This window comes from Sander vitreus, chromosome 19, assembly GCF_031162955.1.
Source record: "Sander vitreus isolate 19-12246 chromosome 19, sanVit1, whole genome shotgun sequence".
NCBI classification, from domain to species: domain Eukaryota; kingdom Metazoa; phylum Chordata; class Actinopteri; order Perciformes; family Percidae; genus Sander; species Sander vitreus.
Genome location: NC_135873.1, coordinates 12,892,600 through 12,913,437, shown reverse-complemented (window position 1 = coordinate 12,913,437; position 20,838 = coordinate 12,892,600). Strand labels below are relative to the sequence as shown.

General features: G+C 39.7%; 1 protein-coding gene and 2 non-coding genes across 3 annotated transcripts in view; 1 reads left to right on the top strand and 2 right to left on the bottom strand.

The window, feature by feature from the left end:
* Window positions 1–13,396: 13,396 nt before the first annotated feature.
* Window positions 13,397–20,838, top strand: part of m1ap (meiosis 1 associated protein) — a 33,250-nt gene continuing 25,808 nt past the window's right edge. The window contains exons 1-3 of the mRNA XM_078276168.1: window positions 13,397–13,660; window positions 13,789–13,986; window positions 17,568–17,739. Coding sequence (XP_078132294.1) covers window positions 13,397–13,660; window positions 13,789–13,986; window positions 17,568–17,739 — 634 coding nt within the window. The remainder of the gene's footprint in view (window positions 13,661–13,788; window positions 13,987–17,567; window positions 17,740–20,838) is intronic.
* Window positions 14,355–14,426, bottom strand: trnaa-cgc (transfer RNA alanine (anticodon CGC)). The gene has a single exon. It is a non-coding gene; the product is annotated as a tRNA-Ala (tRNA).
* Window positions 15,075–15,146, bottom strand: trnaa-cgc (transfer RNA alanine (anticodon CGC)). The gene has a single exon. It is a non-coding gene; the product is annotated as a tRNA-Ala (tRNA).

Here is a 20,838-nt window from a genome sequence, read left to right as displayed (position 1 = left end):
GAAACTCAGTCGCAGCCTGGATTATTTAGTAACAATGTCTTTTTTGGGCTATGGTTTAGTACCCTGCGCTCAATGGTGTTTTAAGCCCCCACCGTCGACTTCAAGACAGCGCTGCAACCTGTACCTAACCTTAACCCTAACCTTAACCCTAACCCTAACCCTTGCCTATCCCTAGTGCCTTCCATGCAGTGCTGCCTGGAAGACGACGTTGGGGGTTTAAAACACCAAACACCGTAGCTGCACAGGTCCTGAGGAAGTGGTTGGGGTGGATGCTTTGCACACAGGAAAAGGACCTCGACATGGGAGACAGGAGTTTTGTGGGCACGTTTATGCAATAACAACACTTTGGCTAAGGTTGTCAAAAGATGACAGTATAGTAAAAATGTCATGTCTCCTGCTTTCATTCACTTTTTTCTTCTTCTTTTGCTAGTATTTGCTCTAGACCACAATCTTTCCAAACCTGTGTGGTGAGTGCCTTAATATGAGCATTCAAATATTTGAATTGCTTTAAGAAGATATTGTATTGCAAGTGCAGATATTGTATGGAAAACAAATAAATAAGTTGTCATTTAACGTTTTTGCAAATACATTCAGTACGAACATTTTCCGACTTGACAGATGCATTTATTATAAAACATTTCCTTATTGTGTTGAATGTAATTCACAGAGATATTGAGGAGTCACTGTTCAGGCAATCAGAAATATGGCATAGTGATATGATGCACATTGTAACCTAAATATGATCAAAGATAGGATATAATCAGGATAGAACATTAGTGTTTCTGTAGTTGTACTTCATGTCAGATACGAAAAATGTTGCCAAGAGGAAAAACCATTACAAAACAATAAAATGACCTACAAAATAAGTTAGGGAAAGTACTACTGAAACACCAAACTGGTCCTTCTACACAAACTACTGTGAGTGATGAGAGCAGTCTGACGAATGGAAGACTAAATCAGTAGAGTGGCTCCTTATCTCTCCACACTCACTCTCCATATTTCAGTCCTAGCAGGGGTATTAAAACAGGCCAATTCGCATCAGTACCAAAGCGACTACGGCATTCAGCTCTATCTATTTTGAGATGGCTAAGCGCCTCGCCTACTTTTTTTCTTTGAATTGAGCAGTTTTTAGCCCAAAGCAATTAGGCAAACTCACCAGCCCTGTCAGCGAATGCATTGAATGCAATCCTGCATTGAGAAATGAATCACTGGGCAGATTTTCTACCTTCCTGTCTCCATTCAACACATCTTTTCTTCTTTCTTTTTTAATTCATTTCCCCCTTTCCTCTTTTGAGGAAATGACAGAAAGAGTGATTAACTGCTAAAATCCGCCTGTTGGCCCCCTCACTCACACACACACAGATACACACACACACATATACACACTCACAGAAAAACTCAAATTCATCATTCATGTTTCATGTGAATAGTGCCGTTTGGAGAGCTCCATTTCCATGACAACCGGTCTGAGGATTAGGGTGAAGAACTGTCATTCCAGAGCAATTGTCAGAGCACCTTGATTCAGAAGAGCACTTGAGAGTGAAGGGAAGGAGCAGAGGACGGGGGTGGAATGAAAGACATTTGGGTCGGTTGAAAGGATCATGGGACAAATGGAGGAATGGGTAATGATCCCGCTGAAGATCACTTTACCCCCACATCCTTACTCATTCTAAGTCACTATATGTAAATGTATAGCAGAAAGATAAGAGAGAAAGATGGGGGGGGGGGGGATCAGTGAAGAGGTGATGGTGCAGAGGAAGAAAGCTAGGTCCAAAACCTTGTATTTCAACAACTGCTGCTAAATGGGTTTCCATTGTGGTTACAATTAGGTAACAATAAAGAGGCAATTATACGAAGTAGAGTGAAGTGAAATTAAGTAAAGCAGTCACTTTTCCAAAATTGAAAAAAAAAAAAAGATTAAGGAGTTCTAGAATCATTAAATACAGGTTTTAACCATGTCACAATTCATTTGAATTGACATATTCCTCTGTATTAGCATGCGTATTGATTTATGCAGTACTGAAGGTGTATGGGAATACACACAACCCATAAATTACAGTTCAGTCAGACAACTCACAATTGAAACAGCCCAATATTTGTGTTTGGTGGCCAGACTTCGACCTCATCACTCCCCGCAGATTGGTTTCCATGAGATATTGGGGAGTGATGATAAAGTAGCTTCCCCCTGGCCGGAGCCTGCAGGTGGATGCAGCATCGTAGTGTTCTGTCTTACAGCATACTGTAATATTTCACCGGTAATAAGACCGAAATAATATTATTAAAATAAAGAAATGAATACATAACATCTAAATATAGTTGATAGATGTAGCTGTTATAGTTTTAAAAATATCAATAAACAACAAAGCAGTCCAGCTTCCCTGGCAATAAGACCGAAATAATAACATTAAATACAATACATATTCCCATTGAAATACATTAGTTTAAAAAAACGTGCTGACCATCACGAAAAAAACTAGATAAACGTGCCTGCGTACACGAATCAATAGAACTGCCATGAGACTGGGTTGTACGTACATAAACCTGGAGGCAGGTTAAAGGAGCACCGTGACATTTTAAATTCTTTTCTTTTTTTCACTTCACCTAATCTTTCTATGACAGAAGGATCGCTTCCCACAAATTTCATATTCACTTTTTAAACTGCAGCTAGGAAGCAAAATTATCTTGTGTGAGCATGTTGCATGTGGTTTCCACTATGGCAGCTTGTCACTCTTCCTTTTCTCTAAAGTTTATATAACAAGCTTTATACATTTTGAAACCTCTGCGCAAAAAGCCTTAATGTATTCATTTTATTTTTACATATTCACGAGTACCTGTTGCTTGGAAGTCTTACATTACACACAAATCTTCAGCAAGCCTGCAAATCCAATAGACAAGGCAGCTGTCATTCAGCACTGTCTCCTCTGTGAGGATCGGCTTGGAACAATGTTTGCACGGGTGGAAACAGCCTCCCTCCAATTAGCTGTACTTTCTGAAGTTAGCAGCCATTCATGTTCATCTCAAAACATCTGCTAAACACACACACTTTTACTCTGCTGCAAAAAAATAAATCCCCATCTATTGGCAACACAGGAACTAATGAAAACACTTGAGATTTTACAATACATGTACAATATATCAGTTCATTGCCCTGGAGTCACAAAACCTAAACTGCACAAGGGATACACTGGTATTATTCATTAATGGGCAGAATTTAAGATGCAGAGTTTATGAGCTGATCAGGTGCTTTGGTGATGTTATTAAGTGTTATGCAAAAACATGCACACACACACACACACACACACACACACACACACACACACACAACATTAATCTTTAGATTATGATCAACAGGAAAACCAAACATTCATGAATATGTTAACAAACCCCGTGCAGGATTCTAGGGTCTATATATATATACTGTATATATATATATATATATATATATATATATATATATATATATATATATATATATATATATATATATATATATATGGAGAGAGAGAGAGAGAGAGAGAGAGAGAGAGAGAGAGAGAGAGAGAGATGACATTGTTACCATGATGTACTCAGCACCGGTGCCAACCCTTCACCTCATACACTCATGAATGAGACATGGCATTGTCTCATGGACATGCAATGCACCTTGAAACTGCCCTACAAAATGTAGTAACAACAGTGATATCTACAGCACTTCTGCTGTAGCTTTTGCCCCTTTAAAAGGAAATGAAGAAACGAATCCACAGTGTTAAAGTCATTAGCATGTCAGAGCACTACAGCTGGCACAATCTATCGTCTATGTCGCCGCTTGGCCCTTTCCTGAATGTGGGATAGAGAGTCTTGGGAACAAAGAGCAACAACAGAGAGGCTTGTTGGAGAGTCACGTGATACATCGGCAGATCCGATGAGACCATGCTATAACTGTTACTGTACAGGGCTATAGTCTCTATACTGTCCCTCAGCAGAGATAAGCAGGAAGTGCTTCCTGACATCTCAACATCACACATACTGTACAGTATGGCAAGAGGACAAAGAAGACCAATGTCCACTTTTGTCTACATCAACAACATAAGAGTCTGCCTTGTTTGGGCCTATTTCACCACATGCTGAAAGTTGGTATCCAGAGCTAAAAACATGTTTTTCTACGTAGACCAAGCAGACAGTTGACTAAACCTGAACATCTTGAGGGCTTATAGAGAGATTTAATATATTTTCAAGACCCAAATGTTTAAAACAAGGCCCTTTTTTGAACAGATACTTCAGACTTGCATTTAAGTAATGTCTGACCATTCAACCCTGTCTCCTAAAAATGACGGTCCCATAAAACAAAACTGTTTCGAGGTAAATGTATTTTGTCCTGGATTATGTTTGTCTTAGACATAATCACAAATACAGTTCTTGTTTAAAGGCCAAGTGGATGGATATGTTAAACAAACACATGACTTTCACCGTGGAGAGTGCTGTTCAACGTTGACTTGTTTACGTAACATGCAATTGCTGTCGGGCAGAAACCTCACATCTCCATATTTCGTAATTTATTTTTTAACGTCCGTCCGTGGGTTTTACAAATATTTAAACAGTGACGAGGCGATTTCAACTGACTTAGTCTGAGGTAAATAGCTTAATAAAATGTTTTTAAATTTGCCTTTTTTATTAATTTCCTGAAAAACAGAAACACTTAAGCTGTGTCACTTACATAATGTACTTAACATACCTAACTATAAAATTACGTAAAAAAAACCTAACCTAACCAATAGTTTTGTCGTCAAAACCAACTTTTGATTCAATTCACAACGTTAACTATTTATTACGTTACATTTCCCTCGAAACGTAATGGAGAATGCAGTTTTGTTGTATGGGAACGTTATGTTTTAGGAGACAGGGTTAGACCATTATCTTTTAAGTGTGATGTTTGCCACCAACTAAATATCATTGTCAATACTGATGTAAGTCACTGTATGTCCATTTCATGTAGATGTACTATTGTGCTGAATGAGAATGGGACTGGGGGCTGAAGTAATTACATGGGATCTTCAAACTGTCCCATTTGTTAGTGATTCAACATACAGGGGATACAGTAAGCTTAGACTGCTCTATATCACCAGTCTGGTTGTATAATGGTGCTATAACAAGTCTTAAGGATATAATAAACCAATTAATGAGCTCATGAGACATACAGGACCTGTCCTGACCACAATACCATCATCTAGCTCACAGCATTAGCCCTAAAGATGTTGACGTTCAGTCCGAGATGAGTCATCCATGTTCACGAGGAACACTCTCTGGAGTTTTGCCTCCAGAGAACATCCCTCTTGTTCATGTGGTACATTAGGAACACTGACTTATTGATGAAGCTGCAGTCACAAGATCATCAGGAGCTTCTGGTGTTTGGTAGACCATCTGTTTCCTCTGCCATTTTCTAAAGCAGCTGATCCAAAGCCCCTTGGAATGAGCTCACAGCTGAGATGAAACACCAGCTAAGCTAAGGTGACACTGGAGACAGACCTATTGAGGGTGTTGTGGTGATGTGGTGCAGGCTTTGAGCAAATATAAGGGAGTGGCTCAACCTTTACATCCCCCTCCTTCTCTAAAAAGCTAAAACTCCCCATCCATCATCTCATTAGAGGGGAAAGTGTCCCCAGGCTTTCAATAACAAATTAGATTGCCAATTGATATGTTATGGCTGATTACATTTAGCGGTACTTGAATGGTATCAGTTACACACTGAATAAGCCAGGCGGAGAACTACAGAATTAATTTCTCTTGCAGATGTCTTTCACCGGCCAAAATACATTGTATGAAAGAAAGAATAGGCAATAAAGGGATAGAATACATTTGAATTCATGCATCAGCAGCAGTCAATATTAGTACTTGAAGTTGTGTTTCCAGTCAGCTGATGAATGTTGAGCCCACAGTACGCACAGTAAACAGGTTTGGCTTTGTGCTCTGACCTACAAAGCCTTACTTCAAGTGTACGTGAGCATACACAACACACACACACACACACACACACACACACACACACACACACACACACACATACACACACACTTGGCTGCCTAAAAAGCTTTCCAATTAAGTCATTTTCCCACCCAGATTAGTACAAACTCTTAAAGTATTAATGCTTACCATTGCTAAGCTCAAAAAACACAACCTTCCTTAAGCCACATTCCTATAATACCCATCATTACACTGTGACCCAAACAGATCCTCTGTAACAGTATAGGATTGGCTCTGAAATGGGTCTCAGGTGGATAAAAGAACAGCGTGGCTTGTTCCTATTTGTACTTCTGAGCCCCAGTGGATTTAAAATTGGTGTCTACTTCATTTTTCAGTACACACACCTCCAAAAAAGGTTCAAACTAAAACTTCAGCTGCCCAGAGAGTTTGCAGCTGGAAAGAGAGAAAAATGTTATTTCATGATGTAATTGTCTATGAAGACAGCAATGATGGTCTCTGATTAAATTGTTCGTAAAGTGATGCTCCTGAGTAGCGATAATAATTTATATAATTGAAGTACTCAAATATGTGCACTTGAATGTAAGAATTTCAAACAAGGCATTCCAGTTCAGGTGGAAGAGAGAGTTAGACAAAACCATTTCTCCTAAGGGTAAATGCCTTCAGGGGGTTTAGGTTAATCCCATTTTTTGGAATATTTACACTTTGTTTTACAGGTAATAGCTACTCTGGAGTGGCAGAACACAGTTCCCTGCTGTGCATTTCTGTCAGATGTCTTCATATTCTCAGTCATCACATCTGCTGTACCTGCTCTATGACATGATTTCAAATTGTGAACACTTCCCTCCCCTGTCTTACTTGTCCATAAGGAATAACATCTAGTTTCAACATAACAAAAATAACCTATCTCTGAACCTACACTGTGAGATTGTATTACCACTGTCTACAGAACCAAGCAAGCACATACCTGCAGTAAAGAGGGCTGCATGAGAGGTGTGCTGTGCTAATTCTGCGAACAAGCAATTTTCACAATCCATGTTTCCTTCTAAACAGCTTGTTGCAAAAAGCACAACATTGTTCAGTCTAGCTAACGTGCTGAAACAAGCCTTTTGGTTTTACACTGAATTCCTCCACAGACATAACATGTAATATCCAGAGTGAATGTGGGTATTATTTTGTATATAACTCTGGTTTTCTTGTTAAAGGAATAGTTTGACATTTTGGGAAATGCTCTATTTACATACTATATCTAGCTTTTTGCCAAGAGTTAGAGGAGAAGTTAGAGGATTGATTCAACTCTCATGTCTGTACGTGAAGCTAATGCCAGCAGCCGGTTAGCTTAGCTTAGCACAAAAACAGCTAGCTTGGCCCTGTCATATATTTTCTGTTTTTTTACTACTAAAATACATCATTTTACACACTTTTTTTTTGTACGGATTAAACAGAAAATGTTGAACTACTGTATTCCATTAAGAGACATTGCTTGTAAACTATAAATAAATGCAGGCATGTATTTAGGGATGGGGATTAATGATGTGAGTGGAGTACAAAAACACATGTAGCGTGAGTAGCACAAAAACAGTATTGAGATTGGACCCAGCTCCACTGTCAGCTCATTAAAAACAGTTGTGAAACCAAGTTGCTGTCTGCTATCTGCTTCCATCTGATCCTCTTTAACTAATACTGCGAGGATGTACTCAGGGAATTTTTCTAATTTCATGCTCCTGTTCCCATTTTAGGGAATTAAAAGAAAATGTCTCAAGGCAGCAAACAACTTAACACATTCATTTAACCTCAATCACACAGTCGATAAAACTAAGTCCAAAAGTAAAGAAGAACCACGCTGGAATCAAAAAAAGCAACTAGTGTGCAGAATAAGTACTGAAACTATTGGCAAACTTTCCCCCAATCCCCCTGAGTAAATCAAAAAGGCATAGCGGATTAGAACACTGTCTCAAAGCTCCTATTGACCTAGAAGTATGTGTGTTCATCACCACTAAATCAGGAAGCATGTGTGTATTTTATTGTGTGTGTGTGTGTGTGTGTGTGTGTGTGTGTGTGTGTGCGTGTGCGTGTGCGTGTGTGTGTGTGTGTTTTTTAAGTGTGTGTCTGTGCATAAGAGTGATTAAGCTGCAATCATATCGGTGTCCCTAATCCCTTTACATGGGCCTTCATTTTTGAGACTGAAAGCTCAACATCCGTCTCAGTGGAAGATCCTCATAGTGAAATCTATGCATTCCAGTGTTAATCTTATGCACGGAATATACATTAGATCAAATTAGAGCGTCAAGCACTGACAGGCAGGTGGGATGTAGAGGAGGAGGAGTGAGCGAGTGATAGAAAGAAAGAAAGTCAGAAAGAAGAAACACTGTGAGAGGCAGCAGCCTCTGCCCAAATGGCAAACTGCCTGATCATCTGGTGTGACACACACACACACACACACACACACACACACACACACACACACACACACACACACACACAGCTTATCTCCAATAAGCAGATGTGCATGTTCCACATCTCTTCATGTCAATCTCATACACCCTGACAAAGTGACATGTTGTGTGTTTGTATGTGTGAGAGAGCGAGTCAGAGAAAGAGGGAGAGGAAGAGTCAGAGAGCGAGAAAGACCTACCCAACAACCCAGCATTCACCAAAGCCTCTTACACAGACCACAGCACTTCAAAACGCCTTCCCACAAACACACACACACACACACACACACACACACTCATCAAATAATAGATTGTATTTTCCCCATCTCCAATACTTCACACATTTTGATTGTACCTCCATGGCTTGAAAGGTCTCACACACAAACAAACACACACACATGCGCGCATACACACACACACACACACACACGCCCACACTGACTGCCAGAAAGCTCTTGAACCGAGCAGACCAACTATAAGGAACACATTTCCATAATCACTATTCCATTCTGTGCCTGGGCTCCTGCACTTGGTCTCTCATTTATATTTCCCTCTTACATCTAAAAATGATAATTAGAAAATAAGCACAAGGAAGGACAGGACAAGATACAACATTTTTGAAATTAATTTAACTAATTTTAAAAATAAATGTTTTTCCCTTTCTAACATAAAGAGAGATGCAGGATACTTGTGGTTTGTTTTATGTACTTGTTTATGTCTTTGCAGATGTAGCAGATGCTCAAGACCTCCTTATACTACAACAGCTTAAAAAATATATTTTTTTGTGATCCTGATTGATTATTATTGTTATTATACGTATTTATTATTCAATTATATCCTCAATCAACTGATTTCTCATTTGGTCTATAAAATGTCATAGCAACAATGTTTAACAACAGTCAAAACCACGAAGATATTATTTATTTATTTATTTATTTATTTATTATCCACTATATGGAGTTAACTGTGATGTAGCCTAAGACAAGGAAAAGCAGCAACATCTAATCTGAGAAGCTGGAACAAGAGAATGATTGGCAGCTTTGCTAGAAATATAACTTAAATGGTTTCAGATAAGTTATATCAATCAACTAAATGATTAATCGTTTCAGTTATTCAATAACAACAACAATAACACATGACGTACTTTACCTTCAGCCTAATGCAACAACAGTTCAGGTCTTTGGACATACCTTTAAAAATTACTGTAATTATTGTATTGAGTGATAAATCTTACCAATATACAATCTTTGGCTTCATGCGCCACTGCCATTGGCCACTGCCCAGTAAGCGAGCTCGTGACTATTTATTTACAGCTAGTTAGCCCACTGTTAGCGTGCTAGCTAGGAAACTGTTAAGTTAGCTATTTATCTCACGTTAGTTAGCAGTTAACGTAACGTTTTTTTTTTTTTTACTGCGTTTTTAAAACTAATCCAGAAGCCAGCTAAGGAGGAGAAACTTAACCTAGCTAAGGTAACGTTAACATTCAAAGTTAGCTAACGTTAGCTGTTAGCTAATGTTTGCTAAACTCAGCTAACATCTGATGATGTTGATCTAGCTAATCTAGTCGGACTGTACGTAATATTTAGCTTTTATCAACAATAGAGTTAGAAGTATTTGCTGACACTAGTCAGAATAATTCAATTCTGAAAGGTCCTTGTCTTTGGCTTTGGCTTTGCTATGAGAGTTACCTCTTGTTACCTCTCTTGTTTTCATCCATTCCATCCACACTGTCAGTACACTTTGTCAACTTTTATTGAACTTCATTTTGATGCTTATACATGTAACATTTGTCAAACATAGTCCATTAAACACACATACAACACACACACACACACACACACACACACACACACACACACACACACGTGCTTTACTGTACAGTGTTGTGTAGTACAAGGACATTTAAAAAAATGTGTTAGAAATTCAGCTGAACAAACACAAACAAACAGAAGTTATGTTATTTAGGTGAATTGACTGAATCTGATTGGGATTATTTATGCCAGAGTGGTCCAAGAGATGATGCAAGATCAAAGGTGTGAGGGTGAAATATGTGTGATCTGGGGGGTGGGAGGGGAGACAGAATTTATGCTTAGAAAAGGAAAAGTGAGTCAGAGAAAGATAAGAAAGGCAGAGGATCAAACGGCACACATACTTTCAAACAATAAGCTCCTTTATTACCAGTAAATAGCCCTTCTCTGGGAAGATCATAACAGAGCAGTGTTTCAGGACAGTGGATTTAAGCGTTTAATTTGCTCTTTAAAGGAGCTGACACACCAAGCCGATAATCGGCCGTCGGACCGTCTGGCGAGGTCAGTGACTCGAGTCTGCTCGGTGTGTTCCGTGCCGTTGTCCGTCCGAGGAGCTGTCTGCCTTCATTTTGGCCGTCCCGACATGCTCAGTCGGAGACAGGGCAGTCGGGACTCACCCGGAAATGGTGAGCGGATGAGCCTCTCAAAATCTGACGAAAATCTTTTAAACTAACCTTTGTCAATATCTGAAATGAAGACAGATTCAGCAACTGTATGGCCTATTTCTCGCTTAAAATGTTTTCAGAAACACGTTTCGGTGAACTATTTTAGTACAATATGAGATCGTATTCTGAACAAGCCGCCATGACAGTCTGGCTGTGAATTTCCGGAGAAAAAAGACCCACATGACACGTTCGTTCTATCAGCTGCCGGTTTTCATTTTCTGGGAAACAATACAGAGAAGCGCCACCTTCTGCTATGGAGACGTATTACGTTTTGCACACGCAGAGCGTACTCTCAAGTCGGCGTCGCCTCAGTGTGTTTTGTGGCATTTTTTTGGAAATTGGAGACCCGACTGATCAGTCCGACTGCCTTTTCTGCCGACGGTCGGCCCGTCTGGTTGGTGTGTAAGCACCTTAAAAGAGAGAGCCTTCAGGTGTTTTCCATAAGACAAGTTATTTCCGCCTATATTTTGAGTTTAAAGTAAATCATGCTGTTAGTGCCTCAGTCTTAACTACTACTGTTATTTTCATTATCGATTAATCTGCTGATTATTTACTAGAATAATCGCTTCATTGTTTGGTCTATAAAATGTCAGAAAATAGTGAAACATGTTTATCCCAGTTCCTCAAAGTACAACGTGATGTCTTTAAATGTCTTGTTTTGTCAGTTTATTATGATATGAAACAGAGAAAAGAAGGAAATCTCCATAAATTGAGAAGCTGAAAACAGCATTTTCTGCCATTTTTACAATTCTAATTTTAATCAATTATCAAAATAGTTGGTGTTTATTATTCCGTCGATCGAATAATCGATTAGCAGACTAATCGTTGCAGCTGTACTTTAACCAACAGTGATTTTAAAAATGATTTAAAAAAACTGCAAATCCTCATATTAGAGAAAGAACAGTCAGTGAATGTTTGATTTTTCTGGTTAAAAAGTGAACCAAACTATTCATTTATTAAATGCTTTGTTCTGTCGATCGACTAATTGTTTGTTATCTGTGTACTCACTGGTCTGCTTATGTCAATTGGTTCTCAACGCAACTTGTGAAATGACAAAATCACCCCAAAACCTGTATGTACGTACGGAAATTGTAGAGTAATATGTTGCCTTATTTTCCTATTTCAACGGTTTCCTCTCACTCTGTGTTCTCCCCTACCGAGGTATGGAAATGAAATGACTAAGTGTACTGATGTGTGTCAGAACAGGGTGTCATTGATGTTGCTCAATAAGGGGTTCTCTTCAGTAATGACGATGCTGGTGATCAGACACAAAAAGACAGATTCACACACAGACATCCATTCCATAATGACATGATTGACTCTTTGAAATGTGAGGGGTTTCCCTCTCTCCGTCCCTCTGGCCACATCCTCCATGTTTCATGACTGGCTCTTGCCTTTTGACATCCACACAGACGGGCCCTTTCCATCTGATGATACTTGTGAAGCTGTAAAAACAGGGAAAAAAAGATGTTTTTTCCTGATACGTGGATTAGGTTAAGGGTTTATTTAAGACATGTCTATAAAAAGTTGAATTTGAGAACTACATTTAGATTTGTGTGAAATGATTTTTATTCACTGAGCTACTGAGTGAGCCCAGTGCTCTGTATATGCTCCATTCTGTCCATTTTGTGTTACTTTCTGTTGCTGTGATGACCCATTTTCCCCACAGGAATCATTAGACTTTCTATTTTTGTTGTACTCTAATCATTGCATCATCACAGTGCAGGACGTTTCACAGCACTGCTACCAGTGTTCATCATTCAGCTGCAATGTCCTTAAGAGTTCAGATGGTTGTTAATTATGAACAACAAGTTAACAATCTTCATTCACCACAAAATGAGGACCTTCTGTACATAATTAGGGTACATGACCACTTGAGGGAGAATTTGCAACCCAGGATGGCAAATTGTGTCTGCTTTGCATATGCCTTATGGCATAGTTCCACCAGAACTTTCTGGCCTCCAAAGGGATTCTCAGGCTAATGTTGAGTCATTAAACTGTTGCCTTTCAGTCATAATTGCACAAAACCTACTTAAGTAGTCACTTCTTCACAATAGCCTCTTCAGAAGTCAGGAAAAGCCCCTAAGTTATGTGAAAACAGAACCATTTATAACCTAGAATCTTCATAACCATCCATGTTCATCATAGCCTATTTATTCATGTTCTATTTACAGTGGTGGTTACTGCTCATGATTATGACTACAGCTGATTATCATTACAGGGCAATGGTGTGTTATGATGTTTATGTTTTTTGGTCATTTTGGTAATTACCTGGTCTCCTAGATTTGATAGATTTGCTTGCTTACTCAGGTTTTTAGATATTTGCGCATGTATTTGAAGGGGTGAGAGGGGTGCTGCTGTTTTACATACAATATTAGGACTTTATGTCAAGTACAGCACGAAACATGCCATGTGAAAGGTAACCTCAAATTCAGAATATACATTTTTTTTCATTGGGATGAAATGTTCCATCAGAAGATTCCCATTTTCTTTGTTAATGAACACTGTAGTATTCTGTGTTTGTGTCTTTTAGATGTCCATGGACAACAGAAAGAGGCCAACGGCTTCCTCCAACTCTGGCAACTCAGTTTACTGGTCCTCCTCGTTCCCGCGGCAACCAGCCAGGGTCCTGATCGTGGAGGCACTGCCACCGTGGTGGTCAGAGACCTGTACAGTGCTCTGTGATGCTCTGGAGAACTTCCTGTCCCTGGCCTGTAGTCTGGACGGACCCTGTAGGATACCACTGCTCAGTCTGTACGTCATCAGCAGGCAGCAGGAATGTCTACTGCCATTTGTGGTAAGTTAGATGAAGGCAACGTGTTGTTCTAGGTCCTCCTCTCTCACCCCCCTCTTCCCTTCTTTGCGTTCTGTCACCCACATTATCTCACTTTTATTCCCTTTTCTTCTGTCCCTCTGTATTTTCAGCAGGTTCGTGGTAACCTGGCCAGGCTGCGTTCCTGTGTCGAGGAGCTGAGGACTATTCCAGGTGAAGGTTGTATCAGAGGAGCAGCCAGAGGAGGCGAGCTGCTGCGTCAGGCAGTGCTGGACAGTCTGCAGCAGTTTAAACAGTACATCAGACATATCAGTACTGACAAGCAGGCCAGCAACAACATATCTGTGGAGGTGAGCATAGAAAGACCTTCTTTTTGCACAACCAGCTCAACAAGAAAAACATTTATTTTTTACAAATCACACGTAAACACACAAAAAAAGGCCTTGGTATTGGTCATTAAGCTGCTGTCACCCTGAGGCATCATTCTGATACGCTTTTTAAAAGATCTCAGGTTCAAAAGTTAGACTATCACAGATAGGCATAATACTCCAAACTAAATCGGTGTATTTTTATTTTTGAATACAGCAAATGTCATCCACTCAGTGTGACTCGTAAGGTCTGTTTATTTCATAGCACAGTTTTTTTAGGACTAGCATCTTTGTATAGTGTAGTAATCCATCTGAGAGCATCACTCAACCCATCTTCTGTAAGTAAAAGTTGGAGATGCTGGGGATTGAACCCAGGACCTCATACATGCGAAGCACGCGCTCTACCACTGAGCTACATCCCCACATTGCTTTGCCACAAACCTCAATGTTTCTGACAGAAGTTGGGGCCACAGTAAGCCAGTTTTAAAAATTAGCATGTGTATGAAATTGATCTGACTTAGAATAGTGTCATTAGTGCAGGGTTCAATTTATGTTAATGTGACGAAGCTTCACATTTTTAAGTGATGCTGAGCTTTAACGATGATCACTCCCAGTGATCAACTTCTGAATCCTTTGTTCTCTTCTCAGACAAATGGGCGAGCATGACAATGGCTGTTCTGCTTCATAGGCTATGTTGACATTAAAAATGAACAATCACAGAGAGTATTACAAGTGACAACAAGTAGTTTTCTTAACTTTAGTAACACAAAGCTTTGGACCATGACTTAACAGGCTTACATCTTCACCTGTTTCCCCCATCCACACCAAAATGCAAGGCCAGCATTTTTAGTTGATCCACTGTAGCACTCATGAAAAGCTCAATTTTCATGTGTGAAATAGGGGATGGAGGGTCGAGCAGAGAAAGAAAGAGGTGTTATCAAATGTAGCCATCTTAGTGTAGTGTAAGTGTACGTAGTAGTCTTCAGGTGATGTGACGAAGCTTTACATGAAAATATGGCTTTAACAATCATCATTCCAGTGGTCAGCCTCTTCCTTATAAAGGAAGGACATGGAGATGCTGGGGATTGAACCCAGGACCTCATACATGCGAAGCATGCACTCTACCACTGAGCTACATCCCCACTTTTTACCCACTGCTGCTCCAGAAAAATAGCAGCGTTTCGGACAAAACAAATGTTTTGTGCCAGGTTATTGTATAACAAGTCATTTCTACTAAATGTTTTTCTGCTTCTGTCTCTCTAGATCCATTATGAAGGAGCGTCTCTTCAGCTGCAGAGTAGCTCAGAATGAATAGACCCCTTTTGATATTCAAGCTTTGTACTTCATGTCCACTTTAGTGGCTAAAATATATACCAGATAGTCCACTTAAAATTAGCTCATGTTCATTTTTAAATGCAGAAAATGGGCTCTATTTATCTGCTGCGGAGCCATCTGTGAGTGAGTTGTAAAAAATAACATCAGTAAAGCTTCAATAGTTGTGAGTGCCTTCCTGCTAGAATATCCGCTCCGATCAGCTATCATATTTAAGTGGCAAATCCTGTGAGTGCACAAAGTATTTAAAGCTATAATGTGTAGTTTCTGTCTCCCCCATGAGGAATTCTAAGTAATGACAACAAAACTGTCGGCGCGTCCACATGATGCAGCCTTCCGTGATTGCGCTCAGCCCCCACCCCTCCCCCACACAGTTGCTAGTAGCCAAGGAGGACACGGAGGATTAAAAAAACATGAGAGAAGAGGTCATGATCTTCACTAGAGTTTCTGCACGCGAAAGTCACCGTACGACACAATCTTCTGAACACAGCCAAACTGAGAAATACAGAGAGAGTGGTGTGGAGCTGATAGTCTTAATGTAAAGGACGTTCATTATTATAAAAAAACGTTACGTACTAAAGCTTTAAACCGCTTTCCTTTGTGAGATGCACCCATTTTTGTACAGAAATAAATTAAAATGGTTTTAATTTGTTTAATTTGTTTCCACTTACTTTTAATGATTAAAATGGATGGAATTGTTGACATCCATATAAAGTCATAGATATCACTTGGATGCAGCACATTTACTAGAACTATGAATTCCTATTTGTGTTATGTTATGCAAAGCCAATATTCCGTACATGTTCCAGGCTCAAACCTTGAGATGCAAATACAACATTTTAGATTGCAGCGAATGAGAGTTTAGGGGAATAGTAATATTACTGAAAACTGTTAAAGTTAATTGTTGGATATATGGGGAATCAACTGAGAGATGAGCCAGTCACTGTCTTTCTTGATAAATTTAAACAACATATCCTCTGGATACAAACCTCTGGGTTGTTGACGAGGATTTCTCAAATCCAACCAGCATTATAAGAAAACTCTGGACCAGATGATTACACTAAGACCCAGTGTTTCCGACAGCAGCAGATATGAATAGCACCATTAGGAGACAGAGAGACACTAAGCAGAGACATGGCCCTCTGTGTGTGTGTGTGTGTGTGTGTGTGTGTGTGTGTGTGTGTGTGTGTGTGTGTGTGTGTGTGTGTGTGTGTGTGTGTGTGTGTGTGTGTGCCATCCTCTGTGATGCTTCAGCAGCAGATTCTACTTTTGGCCAAACAGCAGAGAGCAGAACCCATCAACAATCCCATAGTAATCATCATTTACTGTAACTGTTAATGGGATTCAGTCGGGTGCTCAACATTAGTCTAACATTAGTTTATCTGTGTTCCCCCCATTAGGCATATACATGCCACAGAAAACTAATTTAATCTCTTTCCATCATCAGACATAGTGAAGACTTCATAAATCTTAATGATCAAAAATAATTGATTAGTGACAGACATTTTCCCATGCATAACCAGTCGTTTTGTTCATTCCTTATGCCATGACGTGTGAGATAATGATAGCTCAGTTACAGGAAACAGGCAAATAAATTACAGATCATAGGGCAAGATGGCAGTTAAAGCTGTGCTTTTTTCTCTCGTGAAAACATCGTTTCACAGTACGTGTAAGTTAGAGTTGTGTCTTTATACCATATGCCACTTTTCAGTTAGGGTGGGAGTCTGCTTTCCTGGGACAGCGGTTCTGTCATCATGTTTTTTAATTTAGTAACTTAACGTAATTTACTGTATGTCATGTCCTTTAAGTACAACAGAAACACAACAGTCAGACCCAAGGAATGCTTTGCTGTGGTGATGTTGTGGCCTGTTCTTCTGAAGATATGACAACTTGAAGCACAAACTTGACGTTTCATAACGCAGCCAGCTGTTACAATTCAGAAGTGAGCTTTTGGTAAAGAGTTGTGGGGAGGAACAGCTATGTGGTCCCAATAATAGTCAAATTAAAACTGATTGAGGTTTTTCCACTGTTGTGAGGAAGGAGCAACAGTGTCGGATACCCCTAGTTGTGTTTTTTTTCTCCTCTTCAATCTAGTGGGAATAGAAGCCATCTAAATGAAATGTTGAGGGTTGTCACTGTTAAATGTTTCTTATTTGAGTCGATGTCCTTTGAGTCCTTTTTATTCGGTTTGCTGAGGAATTTTTCCATTTTTACTCTTGCTTTATCCACAGGTTACTGTGGTGACCAGCCAGCCAGGACGGGGAATCGTTCGCCAGTTGGAGACGGGGCTCAAAGATGCTGACCTGGTGTCACTGAAGCGTCTCCTGGTGGTGCAGATCTATAGTGCGGCAGACTGGGGACAGGAAAACCACTCACCAGAAGCCACACACACAGAGGCTGAAGGTACATGCAGACACACACACACACACACACACACACACACACACACACACACACACACACACACACACACAGTGGAACAACTTGAAGGAGGTCTGCTATCTACTTTCTTTACTCCCCCTCACTTTCTACATACTTTTCCCCTGCACTTTCTTAATCATCTTCAGAGTTTTGTAGCATTGACCCATTTATTACGCTACACTGTTTGTTACATATCTACAGTCAACACTCGAGATGCATATCCCAATTTATAGAACTTGGCTACCAACCAAACATTTTCCAATCCTCTCAGGAAGACTAATTTCATAATGATATGTCATTCTTTGTAATTACATGAAGGTTTAAGTTGTGTGGTCTGAATAAGTAGAGAGTGCACTGAGGACTGGATAGAAATGAAGGGGAGACAGAGAGAAATAGAAAGTGAGAGAAAAACATACAGCAAGGAGGGAGGAGAGAGAAAATGAGAGCAAGTGTAAGAGACAGGGTGTGGTAAAGACAGGCAGTGAAGTCTTTCTTGTGAAAATATTTCTGCACCATCTGAAATATTCATTTCATGGTGATAAACAGTTGTCTGTATGACTGACTGCAACTTAGTTTTCTCAGAAGTGTTTGAGGTGCTGGAAACAGGATACTGATGATGATGTGAGTTTTAACTCACCTGACACAATTATGTCAGTTATGTAATCCCGCCTAGTTTGTTGTCATCACCCACTCTTGGTTATTTTTACATCATATCTAAAGTGAAATGTTATACATTTGCCCCAGTTCTCCCCATTAAACCAGCATTGGTTACCCCTGGAGTCAATCTTGTTTTGGAGCAGCCTTTCAAAAACAGAGCTAGTTGGCAAAATAAATCTGCTTTCAAATGGGGGTGCCATATGTGAATTGCACACATTAATAAAACCGTGGAGCTGTCAAAGACCACAGTAACCACTTTCCCACTATCGCGCCATTGTGAGCTAGGGCTATCTTTGGGCCAGTTAGTGTAAATGGCCTTGGGCCTCAAGCTGCGAATACCAAAACCATTAGTGTTCCTACTATTGCGCCGATAGCCCCTGCAGTATTGCCCCAAAACCTGCTCATAACATGCCACCTCGGTGTAAACGTCACCTATTCTGCCCATTTGACCTAAGTTGAAAGTGGGAAGTGGAAGCTCAAGTTGAGCTATCATGCGATATAAAGTCTGCATGCGAGGCACCAACGAGCTAACGTTACTGCAGAAGTTTGCTTGCTGTTGCTGACCTTTGCTTGGTTGAGTAATGGCGACTATGCCGAAAAATGATGTTCCTTACAGCAGATGCAACTGGTAATTTTCTTATCATAATGAAATATTGTTGAATAAAAATAGTCCTGAGCTTTGTAGTGGTATCGTTGATAAGCAAGCTGAGATGTAAATATTGTTCTTTATTCTCAAGTGAACTAAATTAAGTGGATAAATAAATGGATAAGAAATGACCACAAGGGTGTGGAGGACCTAGTTGTCTTAAAAGCAGATAGTGTCCAGTTTGATGTTGCTTTACCAGATAATTACAGGAATAAGAAAATAATCTGTCACAAAATCATGTTCATATTTTCAGATATATGGAAAAATAACTTTTGTTAAACTGCTCATAACTCATGTCCATAGTGAGGTCATGCTATGTAATGGTAGGTTACAAGGAGTCTTCATTTTAGTAACAAGACTAGACTAGTGTCCCTGCAGCAGCTCCTCTAGTACAAATTCCTTTGTATTTATTGCATTCATCGATTAATATGAGTGATGCTAATTCCTCTTACTCTCCAGTGTCTATTAAAAAAAGAAAATGTTTGGAATTTAGTTACCACAGTTTGATGATAGTGAAGCCTACACCCTTTTAGCTGCTGTGATGCCACTGGGACGAGATCACTGCGTTCCTCCACAGTGTCTAGAAGTGTTTACAGCACTGAGTGAAACACGATAGTCTTCAGCTGTCTGATACTACAGCCAACACTCTCTTCATTATGTCAACACCAGCGGTGCTACTAGACCACTGATGTCCCACATAAAGCTGCTTTATTGGAAATGGTTCTTTCCAAAGTGGAGAAAACATGATGGCTGCTCCCATGACATCTTCAAACGCATTGTGATTGGTCGCACAAGCATGTAGGTGGCTCAAGATCGTCTCTAATGAATCAGTTTCACAAACAAACAGTCAGTTTGAATTTTCATCTACCTGTGTTTTCTGTCACCATCAGTATTCTCTTAAAAACAACATGTTTTAACTCAAATACTTGGAAACATGACAAACAACATAACAGCATTACACAGTTGATGACTCCTTTTTTTTCTTTTTTCGTTTGCTGTGATATCAATTGGCTTAGTAATATATACATTATAACAAAACAAGCAGGCCTTTAGATACCTCCTTAAATATAGGACCATTCAGTCTTTTGGTATGAAAACCAATCCTAAATGTACTCTGCCTGGTATTTCAGTCTGTGACATTACTCAGTAAAACCACCACCAAAGTTCTGTGAGAACATCCAAGAGCTTCACTGACCTCAAGAGTTCATCTGGCTGAAAACTGAAGCAGGCTTAAATCAAAGATAAGAACTTTAGCTGTCTAGTCCGTGTGAATTCAACTCAGACTTACAGGATGCTCGTAAAGCTCATGAAATTGGCTTTAAAAGTAGTTTTGTCACTGTTACCAACACCCCTGGTGAAAGTCTAAAAGGGTGTTTAATGTGTTAAAAAATAGTTCAGATACCTGCAGTTGCGGTGTATCCCACAAGGGTTACACACAAACTGCAGAGGTGCTCAGAAATGACATTGTCATTTATTATTATTATTTAAATGATAACTCGATGGGGGGGCCTTGTAGCAGAACTTTGCTATTCAGCCATGGGATCTAACAAGCAAATTGAAGGACTGAATTGCCCATTGTTTATTCTCTCAATTTATAAAGCACTTTGTAATTTTTGGTTTTGAAAAGAGATGTGTAACTAATCTGCCAAATCTAATACGCAAAAATGAAGGAAGCCACGTTTATTCTGGGAATACTCTGGAATCTGGGCGTGTTGTGGAATCTTAATAGTCTCTGTGTGTGTATGATGCAGAGTAGGAATGCTGTGAGAGAAATTGCA